The following is a 21,304-nucleotide window of genomic DNA, read 5'->3' on the forward strand; positions in this document are numbered from 1 at the left end:
ACACCGCTAGCAGATGTGTACTGGTACAATCAATTGACAGCATTGATGGGAGATCTATAAAACTGTAAGCATGCATATGGTGTAGTTCTAGAATTCTCTCCCAGGCATATAGCCAGTAAAAAAAAGCATACATATGTTCTTCAAAAGGCATATACTAAAAATATACACTGTAGCATCATTCAGAATAGCACCAAACTGGAAACTATCCAAATGCTTATTATACAGCAGATGGGAGAAATCACGTTACAGTCACACAGTGGAATACTACTCAGAGATGAATGACAACATTGATGGACCTTACAATATTGAAAAAAAGGAGCCACACACAAAAAGATTACACATTATATCCTACTTAAGTCAAGATGTTAGTTATCTTTGCAAGGAGAGTGAATGAAGAGGGCACGTGGGGACCTTCTAGAAGGCTGTGTTATGCTTATTAATCACAAATGTATTCACTTGGTGAATTTCAATTATCTGAACACTTATAAATAATATAGGTATACATATACATAAAACCACTATCTATCTTTTTCTTAACTATCAAAGTAATATACTATTCATTCTATCAGCTATATCACTTAATACTGTTTACTACTTAAATGTTTCAGGAAAGCATAAATAAAAAATTCCTCATAATTATGGCACTCAGAAATAACCCTTGTCACGTATGTATATATATATACACATATATGTATCTATCCTAAGTTTATCTGTGTATGCAATATAAATACTTAATGAATGCATATGAAATGATAACCTTATGAGAATTCACATAGCATTTTTATAATGTTAATATTTTTATATAGATTTTTTTAAATAAAATATTCAAGTTTTTATGATTTTCCTCATGTATTACTCTACAAGTTAAATATAATAGAAAGTAAACGGTCTTCAGGTTTAAAGCAAGGAAGAATACCATTAAGTCTTTCTACAGAAAAGCTTGTTCCTTAAGCATAGCCATTCTTAATGTTTATTGTAAAAACCACCAAGACTTTCATAAGAATTTAAAATCTCAATATTATAATGAAGAAAACCCCATCCTGTTATGTGCAGGATACATCAACATTTACTACTCATTTGCCATGTTCCATGAAAAGCACTGGGCTGTATCGGAAGATCCTCACACCCATTCTCCAGAGTGTCATAATTTAAAGATATTTCTCTACTCAAGGAAATCTATGGTAAAGCTACAACAGTTATATACCAAAGCAGTATCTAGTTACATGCTTTACATAATCCCATGAGAAAAATAATTCAACTGATCCTAATCCCTGATGCAAGGCACTTTAAAGCACCCACACAAAATGTCCATGTAAACAGCAGTGCAGTACACCTTTTAAATAACATGACTCTACATGGCTTGACTAGACTTAAGGAAAATAAAATCCATCATTGCCACAGCTAAAAGGTGTGGTGGTATTTTACTTGTACTGAAATGTGATTTTAATTGTATGTTAATAAATAAAGTTGTCTGGGGGTCAGAGCTATTAGAGCCATAGCAAGTGCATGGCGGCGGTGGCGCACGCCTTTAAGGACCTGGAGGGCGGTACATTCAGGCAGTGACGAGGCAGTCACATGTTTGGGTTTACAACCAATGAGAAGGCAGAACAGCTAGACTATATAAAGACACACACAGGAAGTAGGTCCCCTTTTTTCGGAGAGCTCTCTTGGCTGAAGAGGATCCCTGAATCAGGAAGGGTGAGGCTCTTAGCTCTGACCTCTTGGCTTTCTTCTCTGAATCGGCTCTGTGTTTCTTATTTAATAAGACCGTTGGTTACATCTACATTTGGCGCCCAACGTGACAAGAATCCATTAAAAACCGCTTAACTTGGCTTGGCGGCAGGTCCGGTCTCCCGCCAGGGCGGCCGGCTCCCTAGCCCAGGCCCAGGCCGGCTTGGCCTCAGGCCAGACTAACTTTGAGCTACTTGCTTAAAGCCGGTGCTACAGACAATTCAGGCCTGCCCTGCCGAACAGGGCCCCTGCCTGTAAAGCCAACGCACGTGGTTGGAGCTTAAGGTAGCCAGAGCCAAGGCTTGACTAGGCTCAAGCGGGAACACGTGGCTGGATTCAAGTTCTTAGGCAGAACTTGTGGCTACGGTTCTTGCGTGTTCTCTCTCTCTCTCTCTCTGGATTCACACCTCGGACACTAGGAGGCTGTTTTGAAATTCCCTCGGATTGGTACTGTTCTACGAGGACTTGGTAAGTCACTTAACATATCGAATATTTTAAAGGAAACTATTTAAAAGAGAAATTTTTTTCCACATTTAAAAAAAAATGGGTTTTCTGTGTTCATTGGAAGAAAATTGGGCTTTGTTTGCAATTTTAGACAGTCTGACAATGGAACAGCTATATGAGAAGATTAATGTTGACCGAATTATGCATTTTATTACTATGTTTATTCTCATTTTACTATTTAAAAAGATAGTCAATTTAAGTGCCAGGATGACAGCTTTAGAAAAACTTGATAAACCTGTAAAAACTCAGACAGAAGAAACTAACAGTGAAGTTGCTTCAAGATTGGATCATAGGGTTACAGAAAGAAAGCCTGTTTTCACACAGTCACCCTTAGTTTGTCCAGTAACCATACAGCAGTTGCCTGATCAAATGACTACACAAAATATTTGGGCTCCAATTGAAATGTTAGATTTACGAAGGTTTAAGGAGGCAATAGTATCTTATGGCATGCATTCCCCATATGTAAAGCAAATGTTAAACTCTTGGTCAACATATAATAGGATTGTACCACAGGATTGGCGGGAGCTGGCACAAGCTGTTCTTGAACCCAGTCAAAGGCTTCAGTGGCTAACTTGGTTCAAGGATGAAGCTAAAAACATAGAAAAACAGTGGAGGGATAAAGGAATACAAGTCTGCCAGGATCAGCTTATTGGAGAAGGTCAATATGCTTCAGCACAAGCACAATGTTTATATGATGTCCAAACCCTAATTTTATGTCGAACAGCAGCCTTGAATGCATGGGACAGAGTTGAGGAACCAGGAAAAAAAACTGAGTCATTTACAAAGGTTGTACAAGACCCAAAAGAATCTTTCACAGATTTTTTACAAAGACTGGCTTCAGCAGTAAAGAGAATGGTCCCGGATTCAGAAGCTAGTAAGATAATAATTGAATCTTTGGCCTTTGAGAATGAGAATGCAGCATGCAAAACAATAATCAGGCCATTAAAGGCAAGATCTGCACCTTTGGAAGATTGGATTAGAGACACGGTTAATGTTGAAGCTCATGAGCATGATGATACGTGGGTAGGAGAAGCAATTTCAAAAGGTTTGAGGAATGTTAGATGTTTTGGATGTGGAAAGCAAGGACATTTGAAAAGGAACTGTAAACAGGTCATTCCTAGAAACAATGTTTCTTCAAGGAACAATGGCAACAGACTGCCCCTTCCTTCTGGAGTATGCAGAAGGTGTGGTAAGGGAAAACACTGGACCAACGAGTGTAGATCAACAAGGGACAGACAGGGTAATCCTTTGCCTCAGTCTTCGGGAAACTCCCAGAGGGGCCTCATGCAGGCCCCAATAGCAAATCCAGTTCAAACCTTTCCTGCAGTCATAGAGGAAACCCCAACTCAGAGCAATTAAATAACCAAATGCCTATTGGAATAAGTCATGCTGGTCAGGATGATGAAACAGAGAGAATAGAAAATTCAGGAGAAAACATAAAGAAAATTTTTTGGCAAACTTCTATTAATGAACAAAGACCAAAATTATCGATAAAAATAAATGGTGTTTTGTTGTCTGGTCTGGTAGACACAGGTGCGGACGTTACCATAATTGCACCAGAATTTTGGCACCCAACTTGGCCTCTTCAGGAGGTAAACATTCAACTGTTAGGAATTGGGACATTATCTCAGGTGAAACAGAGTGCAAGATGGCTCGAATGTATAGGTCCAGAAGGACAGAGAGCAAAATTAAAACCATATGTGGCTAACATAGCTATGAACCTGTGGGGTCGAGACTTGTTACAACAATGGAATACTCAGATTAACATCCCTCCAATCTCAGAAACAAATCATAAACTAGCACATGTTTCTGAGAGAAATATTAGAAGGCAATATTCTGAATGGTCACCAGGCATCCATATTATACAAGAACAGGGCACAACAACTGATGATCTTCCAAAGACATCAACAGCTCTACCTTTAAAATGGTTAACAGACAAGCCTGTATGGGTCCAGCAATGGCCTTTAACAACAGAGAAACTTCAGGCTTTAGAAGAGCTGGTGGAAGAACAGTTAAATGCTCAGCATATTGAAGAATCAACCAGCCCTTGGAATTCTCCTGTATTTGTTATTAAGAAGAAATCTGGTAAATGGAGAATGGTAACAGACCTTAGAGCAATTAACAAAGTAATTCAGCCAATGGGCTCTCTACAATCTGGAATTCCTTTGCCTACTCTGTTACCAAAAGGATGGCCTCTCATAGTTATTGATTTAAAAGACTGTTTCTTTTCAATACCCTTACAAGAAAAAGACAGAGAAAGATTTGTTTTCACAGTGCCTACTTATAATAATTCTCAACTGGTTAAAAGATTTCAATGGAGGGTACTCCCACAGGGAATGTTGAATAGCCCAACTTTGTGCCAATATTTTGTACAACAGCCATTGGAAGTGATACGTAAAAAATTTCCTAAATCTATAATTTATCATTATATGGATGATACTTTATTAGCTGACTCAAATGCAGATACTTTAGAAAGAATGTTTGAAGAAGTAAAGAAAATTTTGCCTTGCTGGGGATTACAAATTGCTCCTGAAAAGATTCAAAGAGGAGATTCTATTAATTATTTAGGATATAAAATAGAGCTACAAAAAATTAGACCCCAAAAGGTGCAAATTAGGAGAGATCGACTACAGACTCTTAATGACTTTCAAAGATTATTTGGAGATATTTCTCATTTACAAACTATTGTTGGGGTAAAAAATGATGAACTGCATAATTTGTTCAAAACCTTAGAAGGTGACAAGGACTTAAATAGTCCAAGAGAATTATCACCTGAAGCTGAGAAAGAATTGGCCTTGGTAGAAAAGAAAGTACATGAAGGGCACGTGGATCGTATTGATCCAAAGCTGGATTGCATTTTGGTTATTTTACCTTCTAGGCATTCTCCAACAGGAATATTAATGCAGAGGGAAGATATTATATTAGAATGGATATTTTTACCAAATAAACCAAATAAAAAATTAAAAACTTATGTGGAAAAAATCTCTGACTTGATTTGGAAAGGAAAATTGAGACTTCGTCAATTAGCAGGAATAGACCCAGCAGAAATTGTCGTACCTTTAACTAAGGAGGATATTGAAAAATTATGGACAGAAAGTGAACCTTAGCAAAGAGCTTGCAGTAATTTTTTGGGAGAAATTAACAGCAAATATCCCAAAAGCGATAGAATTGATCTTATAAAGAGAGCTGATTGGATCTTGCCTAGAATTGTACGGGAAAAACCCCTATCTGGAGTTCGTACATTTTATACACATGCCAACAAACAAGGAAAGGCAGGTTACAAATCAGAAAATTTAAGTAAAGTGGTTCAAAGTCCTTATAATTCAGTTCAAAAATCAGAATTGTATGCTATTCTGTTGGTATTAATGGATTTTTCAGAACCTCTCAACATAGTAACTGACTCTCAGTATGCTGAAAGAGTAGTATTACATATTGAGACTGCAGAATTTATCCCTGATGCTTCAGAATTAACTTCACTATTTATTCAATTACAAGATACAATCAGGAAAAGGAGTCATCCTTCATATATAACTCACATTCGATCCCATACTGGTCTGCCAGGCCCTCTAGCACAAGGCAATGATGAGACTGATAAATTATTGATAGGAAATGTGCTGGAGGCCTCAGAATTTCATAAAAAACATCATGTCAATAGTAAAGGTTTAAAAAAGGATTTTTCCATAACCTGGCAACAAGCCAAAGAAATAGTAAAGAAATGTCCTACTTGTTCCTTCTACAATCAAACGCCATTACCAGCTGGATGTAACCCAAAAGGTACTCAAAGGAATGAAATCTGGCAGATGGACATGTTTCACTTTGCAGAATTTGGAAAACTGAAATATGTACACCACACTATCGATACTTATTCAGGATTTCAGTGGGCAACTGCTTTGAGTTCTGAAAAAGTTGATTCTGTAATCACTCATTTGCTCGAAGTTATGGCCATCATGGGTATACCTGCACAAATCAAAACTGATAATGCTCCATCATATGTCTCTGTTAAAATGAAACAGTTTTTTGCTTATTACAATATAAAGCATATTACAGGCATACCACATAATCCTACAGGTCAAGCAATTGTAGAAAGATCAAACAGAACTCTAAAGGATATGCTAAATAAACAGAAAGGGGTAACAAAAACCCCCAGAAACAGACTGCATAATGCTCTATTAACTTTGAATTTTCTTAATGCCAATGAGAAAGGAACAACAGCTGCAGAGAGACATTGGATAATAGAAAAAACTACAGAATTAAATCAGCCTATATACTTTAAGGATGTGCTGACCTCAGAATGGAAACCAGGGTATGTGTTACGTTGGGGACGAGGTTTTGCTTTTGTTTCTACAGGAGAAGATAAGTTGTGGGTACCATCAAAATTGATAAAGGTTCGATTTGAACAAGAGAAACCTCTTAATTAGAGGAGGTGATAGTTCATCAACCAGCATGAACATCCAAATTAAACTAACTTACCAGTAACACATGTCTTTTCATTTAATCAGATAATAACTTGCCAAAAAGGAACATCCCCAAAATTAGTCTTGGGGAAAGGTTTTTGTTTTTGTCTTTTAGGAGAATGAAGGTTAAGGAATCTGAAGAACACTGGACAAATGAGACAACTGAAGAAAAGGGACAAATCATCTATCCCAGGAAACAGAGTGAAACGGCGTATGGGTATATATTATCTAAAAAATTTTATGTCTTCCTAAATGTTTGTTTCTGCTTTTCTCTAAAAATTTAACACTATTGGTCTTCTAAGAGTCCCAGTTCAATTAAAATTTAAAGCTGACTTTAGAGTTGGAGAATGGCTCTCTCCTTCTTTAAACTCAAGCATGTTGTTAAAAGGAAAATGCAAACCCCCTGTATCATGCCAGAATAAAAGAGCCATCTTCTGCTATGGGACAGGAGAAAAGCCAAATTAAGTAAGGGACTATTCTATTACTAATCTCAACTCTTTGATTCTATTCTGATTCTTTAAAACTTTTCTTAAAATATAAATTTCATATCAAAATTTACAAGATTAATATATATAGATATATAGTTATATATATATTTTAAACTTTGTTAAGATATGAATGGTCATATAGAGTACTAATTAATTCTAGAAAAAAGGCTTCAATTAGCTGCATATATATGTCTTTGTGTTCGAGTCTCTTATCAGTTTTCTGCAGGAAATCACGGCCAGGCCTAATATCAACTGAAGTCTCCAGGAAGAAGTTGGGGCCCCACAACAACACCAATTCCACGTGGACAATAATAATATCACTAAGCTCACAAACATCATCTACAGATCAGCTTTGAACTACAAGGTGCTCAGAGCAATTTTGAGATGACTAGCTGAGATGATCCAGTCTCAAAGACTACTTGAATAAGGACTTGAGATAAACCCTGAACTTTGGCATTATACACAGACTGGATAATGAAGGATATGGTTACCTTTCCTACAATTTGACAATTAACCTAAAATTTTTCTTTCAGGATAAAGATAATTTCGCCCATACCCAGCAGGAAGCAATTTTAAGAATACGACACCCACATTCCCAAAGAGGTGGTGTGGGGCGGGTGGTTTTTTGGTCTTTTTAATGGGTTTTGGGTCTGGGATAATTTTCATTGTTTAGGGGGTTGGTTACAAGTTGTTGTCAAGGGTTAGAAAAAAGGCTAAGCAAAGGAGATTAGATTTAAGGTTCTTGTTTAAAAAAAAAAGAGAGAAAGAAAGAAGAAGAAAAAGACAATTACTGGTTTTAAATACTTTACATTGGATTGGATTGTTTTATATTGTATACAAATTATATATATTGAAATTGATATTGTTAGAAAATGCTATATGTATATTTCTAATTGTACTTATACCGTTCATTTAACAATGCAATTTTCTGATCCTTGAATATTATTATTACCAACTATTAGGATATAAAGAAATGAAAGTTAGTAGTTAGACATTATAATAGAACTTGTAGTCATATTAGATATGTTTTAAAAATTGAGCAGATATATTTTAGACAGGTCATCTTCAAACCCTTCAGAGATCTACAGAATATGGCATTTAAAATGTTTTAATAACTTAGAAAATTTTTCTTTTTTGTTATGATTATGAGACATGTCAGCTCCTGGCAGTACCAATCTACTTCAGAGAAAATATGGGCATTGAAGAAACTGCATATGGAGTTAACTTTCATTGTGGCAAAAGTTAGCCACTGGACAACAAAGTATCCTCGAATCAACTGCTGACAAAATGGACAGACAGGACATGAAACAAAAAACTACTGATTCTTGCCAAAACAAGTATGGTTATGGCTTTATCAAAAGGCATCTTCGGAGGCCAGGACAATATGGCACCATCCCTGAAATGGCCTTCGCAATTCGGAAAAGGTACAGTGCCCTTTTCTTCGAAGGCAGCTGAATAGGCAGTGGGTCGATGGCTTCTGATGTGCAATGGAACAGCAGCTGAAACAGTTATTCTTGAAGAGTAACTAAGCTCACCTCTCAATAGTAAACTGGCATTTGACAGAGGGATGTGGAGAAGAACGGGATGCTGAGATGAAGCCATATATACACAGCCAAGAAGAATGGACAGCTGAATTAAAAAACCATCAACAATTTCCAGAATTTAAAATCCTGAATCATGACATGGCACTAGTGGAATTCAGGTGTTTCTGGTACATGGACTGCTCTCACCCAATGTGAGGTTGAACTGTTGACCTTGTGTACATCCTACTTCACAAATGAGTCTGTCAGATATGCTAAGCCTATAGGCTGAAGATGATGCCCCAGCATTGCGGAGAAACCTCAGGTGACTGTCCAGGCAGCTGGCTGTTTCTGTCAACTCACAAATTTTTTGTAAGTTTGCTTGCATGCACTTTCTGTTTTTATTTTTGTTAGCTAATATTATTTCCTTCTTGGGTCTCTGAGGGAGTTGAAGATTAGTTAGTTATAGTTGAAGGTTAGTTAGTTATGTATGTCTTTACTACATGTATGTCTTTACTACAGGCCAGAAGAGGGCACTGGGACACATTACAGATGGTTGTGAGCCACCATGTAGTTGCTGGGAATTAAACTCAGGACCTCTGCAAAAGCAGCCAGTGCTCTTAACCTCTGAGCCATCTCTCCAGCCCTTCTATAGATCTTTAACATGAAGGTATTATATATGCTGCTCCAAACAACTTAATATATGAGACACCTTTCCATATCACTGTAGCTCTATTATGTAATTTTGACTCTCATATAACTATATATGGATGTATCGATGTGTTAATCAAACCTTCTACTAGTGAGTGTTCAAGTCTACTTTAATTTTCCATCATTATCATACCTCTGGGGAGTATACGATCCCAGGTATCAACCTGTTCATTGCTGTCCAATTACTTGCTTAGGCTCAATGTACAGTCTTCTAAATTTTCATATTTCCACATTAGCAAGAGGGAAATAAGCAGGATTATAATTGCAATCTACATGTAATCAATTAAATTTTTTTTGTTGTTGTTCATTTGGAAGGAGAGTTGTGGTTTCTATCTTTTGAATTTGTAATCTTAGAAAACTAGTGAGGATGAACATGTTTTGTCATTTTGTCGTCCCCCCTCCCCCCAGGACCAAACCCAGAGCCTTAAAACTGAGTTAAATCCCCAACTCCGAGGCTGAACATTTTTTATGCTTACTTGTGACTTATAATATCCATAAAATTATCAAAAGGAATACTTCTAAAAGGAAAACAAACTTCCTTTTGGACTAGATAGCTTAATGACCTTCATCTTTACAAGTCTCTACTGTAAAGTACTGATAGCAACCTTGGTTACTGTGAAGCCAGTTTTTATGTTCCATTATTTTTGTTAGAAACCTTTGGAGGACTCTTGCATTTGATCGAACAGTTTAATGATACAAACAGTGATTATTTTGACTTCATATTTGTTTTTGAGACAGTCTCTTGTAGTACTCAAGTTGGTCTTGAACTTTCTCCATAGCTAAGGATGACCTTGAACTCCTAATGCTCAGGCTTCTACATCCTAAGTGCTAGGATATAGGTGTGTGTCATAATGCCTGGCCTGTCATCCCTCTACCCCACAGACAGGTTTCTCTGTGTAGTCCTGGCTGTCCTAGAACTAGCTCTGTAGACCAGGCTGGCTTGTGCCACCACACCCAGCTTTGGCTTCAATTTTTAAAACGAAAGTTTTTAAACGTATCTTACTTGTGTCAATGGAACCATATTACATACATACCATGCCACTTTCCCTTGTAGACAGTTCCAAATGATCCAGATCCAATTCTTTGTCCCACTGTAATCTGTCCATCAGGAATCTCCCAATCATCACTTGAATCTCGTCTACCAAGTGTTTTCTCAAAAAATACAGTGCAAAAGTCAAGTCAAGGCAAACAAAAGAGAAAAACCTTATTTCATGCTAAATATATTGCTGCCTGACAGGAAGTTAGGAAGAGAGCAAGGTCTTTCTAAGAAAAGAAGAAAGAAAACAATAGAATGCCACCATGTTGAGGAAGCAATAGTTACAATCATGACTCAAAATATAAAACTAATTTAAGATGAGTCAATATTAGAATGGAAAATTACTTAAAAACAGAAATAACTGGGGCTGGAAAGATATTTCACAAATTAGGAACAGTGGCTATTCTTCTAGAGGACCTGGGTTCAAGTCCCAGCACCCACATGGCAGCTCACAATCATCCATAACTCTAGTCCTAGGGGATCCACTGCACTCTTCTGGCTTCCTTCAGCACTGGGCATGTACATGTTGTCTTTATACATTCAGTCAAACACCCATATACAGAAAATAATAAAATACTAATTAAATAATTTAAAAATAAAATAATTTATGTGTAGAAATTGTTATTATTAAATAGATAGTTATTATTAAAATCAAAATAAAATGGCTTTTTAACTATTTGGAGGACTACAGAGGTTAGATAACAACTATATATTTGTGGCTAGTTTTGGCTTCAAATCCCTAAAAATTTAACTTAATATGTTAACTGTTGGTACTAGATTTCCTTACATATTTTAACTGATTTGGTCATCAAAAAAGAAAAAAAAATCAACATATCAATTGCTTTGGTAAGGTAAAAGTAGCAGAAAGTTAATTTTTAAATATGGAAGAATGTCATTTGGTAGTTATTGAATTCTGAACCAGCTTTTAGAACACATATGCTTACTCATGCTTTCTGAATACTTGTTAATGCCCGTTCTCCTTATTTTAGAAACAGAACATTGTTTTCCTTTCAAAACGACCTCTTAAAAATTTGATTAGGCCAGACAGTAGTGGCACACGCCTTTAATCCCAGCACTCGGGAGGCAGAGGCAGGCGGATCTCTGTGAATTCGAGGCCAGCCTGGACTACAGAGTGAGTTCCAGGAAAAGCACAAAGCTACACAGAGAAACCTTGTCTCAAAAAACAAAACAAAAAATTGATTAGAAATGGAAGCAAAAAAATCAGTTTTGTGTGAATATACTTTACACAAAAAAACCATCAACTCAAATGTATTTGACAAGAACTTTGTATCATACAGTCCTCTTATGTCTAAATGGTAAAATTATATTTGGCAGGCCGGGCGGTGGTGGCGCACACCTTTAATACCAGCACTCAGGAGGCAGAGCCAGGCAGATCTCTGTGAGTTCGAGGCCAGCCTGGGCTACAGAGTGAGTTCTAGGAAAGGCGCAAAGCTGCACAGAGAAACCCTGTCTCAAAAAACAAAACAAAAAAACAAAGAAAAAAATTATATTTGGCTACGATTATAAGAAAAACACACCACATAGCCTTACCATTCGATTTCTGTCTTCTGAGGATGATGATGATTTCCTTTCCCGCTGAGGTCCTGGAGATTTTTGTAAGGCTTTCACGTTAGTGAGTGAGCCAGGCAATGAGGCAGGTGGGGTGGCGGACAAACCTGTAGTTGACCCTAAATTAGAGGAAGGGGAAATTATCCTCATTAAGGAAGAGGAAGCATTAAGGAGGAGCAAGCATGTTCACTTAACAAGGCCACAAAGTGGGGAGATTTAGACTTTAAAATGCAGTGCATGTCTAAATATTAGCCTTTTACAAAGGGTAGGCCAAAAGAGGCATTATTTGCGATTAGTACTGAATTTCTTTTGGTTTTCTGGCCAATTTAATGACTATTAAGATTGATACTAATAAACAAGTCTAGAAAAACACAATCTTTACACCAAGGCACACTTTCTAAAATTTACTACCAAGTTCCTCTTCCTTTGATAAAAAATTAAAACATCACAACTAATGCACAGGCATTGTACCACACACCTTTAATCCTAGCACTTGGGAGGCAGAGCGGGGAGGTGGATCTCTGTGAGTTCGAGGTCAGCCTGGTCTACAGGGCAAGTTCCAGGACAGCCAGAGCCACATAATACATAGACCCTATCTCAAAAAACTAACAAAACCAAACCAAAAACCTAATAACAGAATCACTGCAGAACTCTAAAAAAACAAACTATTTTGTATTATTTCAATAGCCTCAATATTTTAAAAAAAACATGTAAACATTAAAACTGAAACATTTTAATGGCCTTACTGTTAAAATATTTCTTTTTTTTCTTTTTTTTTTTTTAAAGATTTATTTTATTTATTATGTATACAGTGTTCTGCCTGCATGTGTCTTTGCAGGCCAGAAGAGGGCACCAGATCTAAATGCAGGTGGTTGTGAGCCACTATGTGGTTGCTGGGAATTGAACTCACGACCTCTGGAAGAGCAGTCAGTGCTCTTAACCACTGAGCCATCTCTCCAGCCCGTTAAAATATTTCTTTCATATTAGCCCTAAATTTATATATGATCTCAAACTGTAGCTCTATTGTTTAAGAGATGGTGGGCAGTGTCAGTGGTCCCTGGAATTTTTTCTATTAAATATAGATTGTTACCTTTATTGCAAAGTAATATAAACAAAGCTAAGTAGGCTTTTTCTTTTTTTTCAATTAGTATTTTATTGGTTTTTTTTGTTTTATTTGTTTATAGGTGCTTTGACTGTCTGTGTACCATTTGTCCGTTTGGTGCTTGTGGAGGACAGAAGACAGCATTAGATACCTTTTGGTTGGGAGCTGCTATGTGGGTGCTGGGAATTGAACCTGAGTCCTCTGGAAGAACAGCCAGTGCTCTTAACCTCTGAACCATCTCTCTAGGACCTGGTTTTCTTTCTTTTTCTTTTATTATTTATTTATGTTTATTTTATGGGCAATGGTGTTTTATCTGCATGTGTATCTACGTGAAGGTGTTGGAACTCCTGGAGCTGGAGCTAAAGACAGTGGTGAGCTGCCATTGTGGGTGCTGGGAACTGAACCCTGGTCCCCTGGAAGAGCAGCTAGTGTTCTTAACTGCTGACCCATCATCTCTCCAGCCCTGCTAAATAGGCTTTCAAGACTTTCTGAAAAACTTAGTATTATTAAAATGAGCAAATAAGTGCTATGGAATCCCAGTTGTATTTCAAATATACAGCAATATTTTATAAGGCAAGTGAGCTGTGTAAGTAGGCTCAGTCAGCAGAAGCACATATGGTACATGGGACACAGGAGTTTAGAGCAATGACTCCACAGAGTACATGTATGGTGAACAGGCCTGAGATTTCCAGGTAGAACTTCCATACACAGCAGCAAAAATCTCCAAGAAATTATAAAATATACTACTCTCAAGGGTAAAAAAAGAGTCATGTTCTTTCAAACAGCAAGGATGCCAATGACAGTATTTAAGTGCTAAATCTGGACAGATGTTTTATAGTCATTATATACTATTATAGCACCATATGAAAGTTCTATGCTTGCATATGCAATTTTCTAAAAGAAATTTGGAATTTCTTTTAACTAGAGCACAATACATTTTATACAAACCACTGATAACTTCCAACATTATACAGCATTAACAATTTGCCTCATGCACAATTCTTTTTTATTGTATTACTTAGTTTAACTACATCACTGAGTACTGAATGACTTCCACTACACTGTGGAACAGCTAAGCTGATGGAAAATTCTAAAACACCATCATTATATTAATTATAGGTCACTAAGGATATCAAGGCAGTAAATATAATTGTAAAAAATACCCAAATTTTAATCTTAAAATTTAAAAGTTAATTTAACAATAAATAAATGACAGGCAAAATAGGAGACTATATTACTAACTTCCCTCACATGAGGGCGTTTTAACATATATAGATTCAGTTTTTCTGAATTCATGTTTATGGATTAATCAATACACATATAAGGGAAAAAATAAAGAACAAAAAATTACTTCTATGACAAAATCTCAAAAAACTGTCCAAAGTCTCATAAAAATCTCTTTGGCCTCAAACCTTCAGTGACTCTCCTCCTGCCTCTGCTTCTCAAGTGCTAAGGTTATAGATATGAGCCAATGTGCCCAGCATAAAAACCTTAATCAAAGTCATCATCTAATGAACTAAAGTAAAAGGAATCCTGCCCATGTCCCCAGAATTTAAGAAGTTATCAAGACCAAACAGAAATAAGACAACAATAAACAAGATGGAAATCCCAACTCAGAATTTTCTTGCTTTTAAAACTTTATAATGGACAGCATACAGAAAGCTTGCAGTAGTGAGGATGTGTGAAAAGCACATTCAGAGCATTCCAGCCAGGCCAAGCAGAAATTTAGTACTTAAAACTCTCACACTTACAAACACACGCTGTGAGGGTGAGGCACAAACAGAATCTGTAATTTATATTTAGTTTGCTTGGGTAAAAACAAGAAAGAAGAGCCCAACTACCTCTGAACACTGGGCCAGGCTCAAAATCAAACACTATTTCACTGGGGACAGAATGTAGGAGGGGGCTGGGAGTCCGGGATTGGTATTTCCGAAGACAGCGCATCAGCTGGTTCAAGGGGGCTGTTAGAAGAGAAAGAGAGGGGCAGGCAAACACAGGAAGACAGACACACAGAAGAAATGAAAGAAGTCATGGGGAATAAATTAGATGAACTGAAGCCTGCTTTACAAAATAATTCTGGACGGTTTTTAAAAATCTGCTTATATTTTCATAAAAACCCCAATGAATTTTTAAAAAGTGACTTATAACAAAGATAAGAAATGCCACTTGATTTTAGGTACTAAGCAGGCTGTTTACTACTAAGTTAACTGTGATGCTAACATGATGGAACATTTAAATGCTGGATGTATTGGGTAAAATTATCAGCAGCCACAGCTATTAAGACATGAAAGTCAAACTGGCAGCAACATTAATTGGCAGGCTCATGGAATAACAAACAACAAAAACTCTTGAATAACTATATGATACAGTTCATACTAAGTACATATTCATGCTTGCTATTTGATACCCTCACAGAAGTCCAGAACCATAACAATATATGGCTTATACAGTCTTCACTCAGTATAAAATACTGAGTCTGGGTTTGGACCTATTTTGAAGATACAGAAGGTCACAGTGAAGAACCCAGCATGGTGTGCAGCTAATATGGTCTTCCTTGTAAGACAGAAGGCAGCTGAGAAGGTTAATACAGAAGACCTCTTGTAAGAAAACTTCAAGACAGTCTCAAATGCCATCTCTTAGAAAATATATGGGGCACATTATTATAGAGGTTTCTTGGTTTTTTTTTTTTGAGAGTCTTGCTTTGTAGACTTAGGCTAGCCTCAAACTCATGTTCCTCCTGCCTCAGCTAGGATCACAGGTATAAGCTATCACACTTGGCTCAAAAAACAGTTTCTTAAATAATATTATCTTTGCTGGAGGGGAGGCTAGATGGAAATTCTATAAGAAATCTTAATGTAATTTCTCATGTGTATATTTTATTTACTATACCAATAAGAGAATAACTGAATTTTTCCATTATGGGTCATTCCATGAAATAAATGTACATTTCAAATAGATCTAGAAAGTTGATGAGAAATGCTTGATGAAGTCTGACAAACTGAGGAGATGTGGCAGGCAACCCCAAAGAGTGATTTAGAATGATTTAATCTGATTCTAAGCGCCTCTAAGTATTTGGTGGAGGCCAAAAGAAATTTAGGACTCCAGATTTGAAGGCAGGAGAAATTAAAAAGTGGATAAAATAATTAAGGATCTCTCCTTGGTAGTGTATTTTAAAATCATGGATGGTACATTTAAGACTTTCTTTTATGTCTTCTCATTTTCTCTACGTGTTATGACTAATTTTAAATTCTGTTAGCAGTAAATGATAACTACTATAAAAAACAAAACAAAAACTGATTTGGTTTTCTCTGCACATTTTTCTCTGTGTCTGTTTCATGAAAAAAAGCAACTATAAAGGAGACAAGCAGCAAAGCAATTGCATTTTTGCCTTTAAAAAAAAAAACACACACACACAAAAAACTAAAATCATTACTTACCTCCATCACTACGAAACCCCTGGTCTCTAATCAAATCCTACAAACAAATAGTAAAATACATTTATTCAAAGCACACAGTAAAAAAGTAGTAACAACAAATGAATTTTCCACTATGCATTAGCAGAAGGGTTAATTCAAAACACTACCTGTCTTATAATTATCTCATCAAACAAAGGCTATGAAGTTAGCTAGTGTACATGATAAATACTCAAGCCTGAAGCACTTGCCAACCTAGCCCTACGTGAAAGTATTATTAGTCCCGATCAAATGCTGAAATCCTTTTCAGGCCACTCAGTGGCTTCATCAATACTTAAAGAAAATTCTACTGGCACATATTAAGAGCCATAAAAATGTTCATACCCTTTGATCCTGTAATTCCACTTCTGGGAATTTTTCCTAAGGAAATAATTCAGAAGAAAAAATGATATGCACAAAGATGTTTAGTGCAGCATTATCCATCACACCATAAATCAGAAATAATTATTTTCCTATGATAGGCATTTTGACATAAGGTTATGGTGTATCAATTTAATGAGTTGTACGCAGTTACCAAAAACAATTATGAAACTTAAAACATGAAACATGTTTACATATAATAAAAAAATACAAAATAAAAGGTACACTGAATACTATCAGAAAAATGTGTATGATGTTTACATATAATAAAAAAATACAAAATAAAAAGTACACTGAATACTATCAGAAAAATGTGTATGTACAACATTAAAAATGAGGGGAGAGTTAAAACAGCTCAAATAAGAATTTTGTTTAAATTGGTCTCTATTTTTTAAAACACAGCTCTTACAACAATGTTGGTAGCAGGGGAAATTCCATCAGTAATGAAATTTGGATTCTAGTCCTAAGAACTTGGATTAGTTTACTCAAGTTTAACTTTAGTGTGAGAGACTGAATGGCCCCAAATGTCTCTAAAAAGGTCAGTTGCAAATAGGCACCACTTGCAAATAGGCTTACTGAGTAAAATGAAGAGTAAATTCTTTACTGGTCTATTTCTATCATGTTCAATGTACTATATAAAACCTTCAACACTGTCTACAGAATAATCAATAAATACTCACAATTTCAAACAATGACCTAGTTGTTGGGATCATCTGGCTACTATTATATAAAAATCTTGGTGGTTTGACTACCTTTCAGTGGTTTTGAGAGCTTACAAACACACTGTGAGATGTAGACACATGGAAAATAAACAGCTTAAGAAGCAAGGAGAGGTAGACCAGCTGACCGCTAATTTACTACCAATTACATGGTAGTGTTGACAAGGCTTTTAGTGACATACAAAACTAAAGACTTATATATAAAGACATACTGAGACTAAGATGATTTGATAGTCTCCAGATCCATGAAAATTGGCAAAAGAAATGACACTAGGAATTTGGCTTTGGTGAAGTAGCCGAAGAAATCTGAGTTGGGGTGGTGAGGAAAAGACTGGCATGTAGAAAAGCAAAGGGCTTTCTAGACAGAAGGGCCCATCGGTGAAAGGTTATTATTCTTTCCTGTTTACCTACACTAGCCCTGAAACTCCCTATAGCTATGGCCAAAGGTAGCTTTCTCCACTCTTAGGAACGACCACCATTCCTCACCTAAGCTCATACTTTTCAATCTCACGTGTGTTCTTAAAAGCTCCTTGTTGATCAATCTACTTGATCTAAGTTAACCAGGATATTCTAGTACTCTATAACTACTATTTTAACTGTTCTCCTCATTTCTTCTAGTCACTTGTCTCACATTCCTGATTCAGCATCCCAGAAGAAACAAACCACCCAAGAACATCTGGCAGTACCTTTGTTATCTGTGAACATCCGCAAAGTAGCATCAACTATGTCAATCAATCTCTCTCTCCCTTTCCTCTCTAGGGTATGATACAGCCCAGGCTGCTCTGGCCTCCAACTCCTGATTCTCTTGCCTTTACCTCCCAGTGCCAAGTAGTGTGTACCACAACGCACGACTGACTTAAATTCTTTTTATGTACTGTGGTTGTTTGAACAAGAATGGTCCCCACAGGCTCATAGGTTTGAATGCTTAAGTCACCAGGGATTGTAATTGTTTGAAAGGATTAGGCTGGAGTAGGTATGGCCTTGAGGTTTCAAAAACCAATGCCAGACCCAGTCTGTCTGTCCGTCTATTTCTCTCTGCCTGCAGATTACATGTAAAACTCTCAACTACTGCTCTAGAACCTGCCTGCATGCTACCACGCTCCCCACAATGATGATAATGAACTAAACCTCTGAAACTGTAAGTGAGCCTCTCCCAACCCCCAAATGCCTTCTTTTGTAAGAGTTGCTTTGGTCGGTGTCTCTGACTAAGACATGTACCACAAACCGCTTCCCCCACCCCGAATCCCAACATTTCAAGTGCTGAACATGGTGGTGTATGCCTTTAATTCTGGCACTCAGGAGGCAGAGGTAGACTGAACTCTGATTTTGAGACCAGACTAATTTACACAGAAGTTCCAGGCTAGCCAAGAATATATCTCAAACAAAATGAAGCAAAACAAGAAAAAAAAATTCAAATTAATACCAGCCCCAGGGTTAAGAAATTTATCCCATTTCATGCAGTGTGTAAAGAGATACATCTACCTTTAACTTATCATAGCTCCTGCAAGACATCATTTTCAAGTTCCACGAATTTTATCAAATATTCTCTACTGACTACCTCAACCTCTTTTCACTAGCTTCTTTCTCTCCAGTTGTAAGCTATGCTGGAATCTTAGTTAAAAACAACTGTTACTCAAGTTCTTTTGTCATTCCTATACAGCCAAGTTTCTCAAAACTGGCAGTCATTTCCTCTCCTGCTGCCTTCTGTTCTATTTGCCTTTGAAATCAAAACAACTCGAAAATTTCTATTTAGTTGCTGATTTGTTTGAGATATGATCTCTCACTGGCCTAGATCTTGCTACTGCAGACCAGGCTGGCCATGAACTCTCAAAATTTCCCTGCTCTGCCTCCCGAGTACTGGGATTAAGGTGAGCACCATGACACCTGGGCCCAAAGACTTAAAAATTAATGGTGCTGGGGGACTGAGTACAAGGCATACATACATACATGTTAGGCAAATGCTCTATCATTGAGCTGTGTGCCACAGCACCAATTAATTTTTAAAATTTGTGTGTGAGTGTGTGTGTGTGTGTGTGTGTGTGTGTGTGTGTGTGTGTGTGTATGCCAGAGTTTGTGTGGAAGTCAGAAGCCAACTTTCTGGAGTTAGTTCTCTCCCTCTACTGTGGGTTCTCGGTATCTGTTGTCAAAGCTTTTGTAAAAGGTCTTTCTTTTTTTTTTCTTTTAAGACAGGATTTCTTTGTGCAGCCTTGGATGTCCTGGAACTAGCTCTGTAGATCAGGTTGGCCACTAACTCACAGAAATCCATCTGAGTGCTGGGATGAAAGGCATGTGCCATCACCACCCAGTTTGTATGTAGCAGGTACTTTTATGAGCTGAAACATCTTGTCAGTCCCCTACACCCATGGTATTTAACTGTTAAAAACAAAACTCATTTTAGTCCTTATCTTACTTGAATCTTAATGGTAAGAGGCATCCTCTCTATCAGCAGGTTTTTTTTTTTTAAAGATTTATTTATTTTATGTATGGGTGTACACCTTTATGCCAGAAGCGGGTATCAGATCCCACTAGAGATGGTTGTGAGCCACCATGTGGTTGCTGGGAGTTGAATTCAGGACCCCTGGAGAAGCAGCCAGTGCTCTTAACTGCTTCCATCAGCATTTTTGAAGTGCATTTGCTTGGTCTCTGTAGTACACTTGCAAAGAGCTCATAAAGGTAACTGAGAAATGGTCTCTGCTACAATGTTAAGATTCACCAGGCTATGTTTTCTTTCTTTTTTTTATCTTCAGGTTTGTATTTTCTACTCTTCCCAATTTTATATACTCTTTGAGTAATGTAATTTATACTTATGGCTCTGATTAACAGACACACTGTCAAGTTATATCTCCATTTGAGGTCATAATATTCCCACAGATATCCTAAAGTCACTCTGGGTAAAATACAAAACTAATTTTTCTATAGGTTTCTATAAACCCTGTCCTGGTTTATAGCCAAGTATCTATATGCTAGAAAGTCAACTGTTGTCTTCTGCCTCTCTTCTTTACTGATATATAGTGGATAACTATAAGAAAAGAAAGTCAGGTTTAAATGACCTAAGTCCATTTCAGTCATTTATTAGCTATGTGATCATGGGTTGATTTCTTAGACTCTTATAAACTGAATATCCTTCAAAATGAGATAAAGATAATATATTTCTTATGAGCCTTGACCAGGAAAGCTTATTTAAAACACTTGGCATAGTACTTGACACATAGTAAGTACTCAGCCATTTCCATGACTTCTAAGAACCCTACCACCAGTCTCTACTCCCAAACCTAATACTCAAAGACATGAGGTAGAAAGCAAGTTCAAGACCACTTCGGGCTACAGAATGAGTTGTAGTCCCCCTCCCAATGTGTTTCAGAACTCCTACCACTATTTTAGAGTCATGTACGAAATCAGTCGGTGTTGACATTTCCTACTGTCTCCTTCCACCATTTGTCAGCCCTTTCCTGAACCCTGGACTCCTATGATAATAACTATTAATTCCTTCCATGTAAAGGCAACTCTACAACCTTGTATATACTATTTCCTTAACAAATACCTTTAAAAAAATAACCCTATATAGTGACCGTAATAAATCTCTAGCATTTACCTTCTATAGTATAGCTTCAAGGTCGTCCCTTTGCAGCTAAATATA

At 36.9% G+C, this 21,304-nt stretch overlaps 1 protein-coding gene across 7 annotated transcripts in view; it reads right to left on the bottom strand.

Moving 5' to 3' along the window:
• The window catches only part of Braf (B-Raf proto-oncogene, serine/threonine kinase), a 141,899-nt gene that overhangs the window by 34,112 nt on the left and 86,483 nt on the right, over positions 1–21,304 (bottom strand). For 2 of the 7 annotated variants that reach the window (XM_052720364.1, XM_052720363.1), the window contains exons 9-13: positions 16,913–16,948; positions 16,553–16,589; positions 14,957–15,076; positions 11,996–12,132; positions 10,443–10,560 (exon numbers count right to left, since the gene is read on the bottom strand). In XM_052720364.1, the coding sequence (XP_052576324.1) occupies positions 10,443–10,560; positions 11,996–12,132; positions 14,957–15,076; positions 16,553–16,589; positions 16,913–16,948 (448 nt within the window). The remainder of the gene's footprint in view (positions 1–10,442; positions 10,561–11,995; positions 12,133–14,956; positions 15,077–16,552; positions 16,590–16,912; positions 16,949–21,304) is intronic. The other 5 variants (XM_052720366.1, XM_052720365.1, XM_052720369.1 and 2 more) reach the window with 3 other exon arrangements.

This window comes from Peromyscus californicus, unplaced genomic scaffold, assembly GCF_007827085.1.
Source record: "Peromyscus californicus insignis strain IS unplaced genomic scaffold, ASM782708v3 Scaffold_6__1_contigs__length_162567912, whole genome shotgun sequence".
Classification (NCBI taxonomy): Eukaryota; Metazoa; Chordata; class Mammalia; order Rodentia; family Cricetidae; genus Peromyscus; species Peromyscus californicus.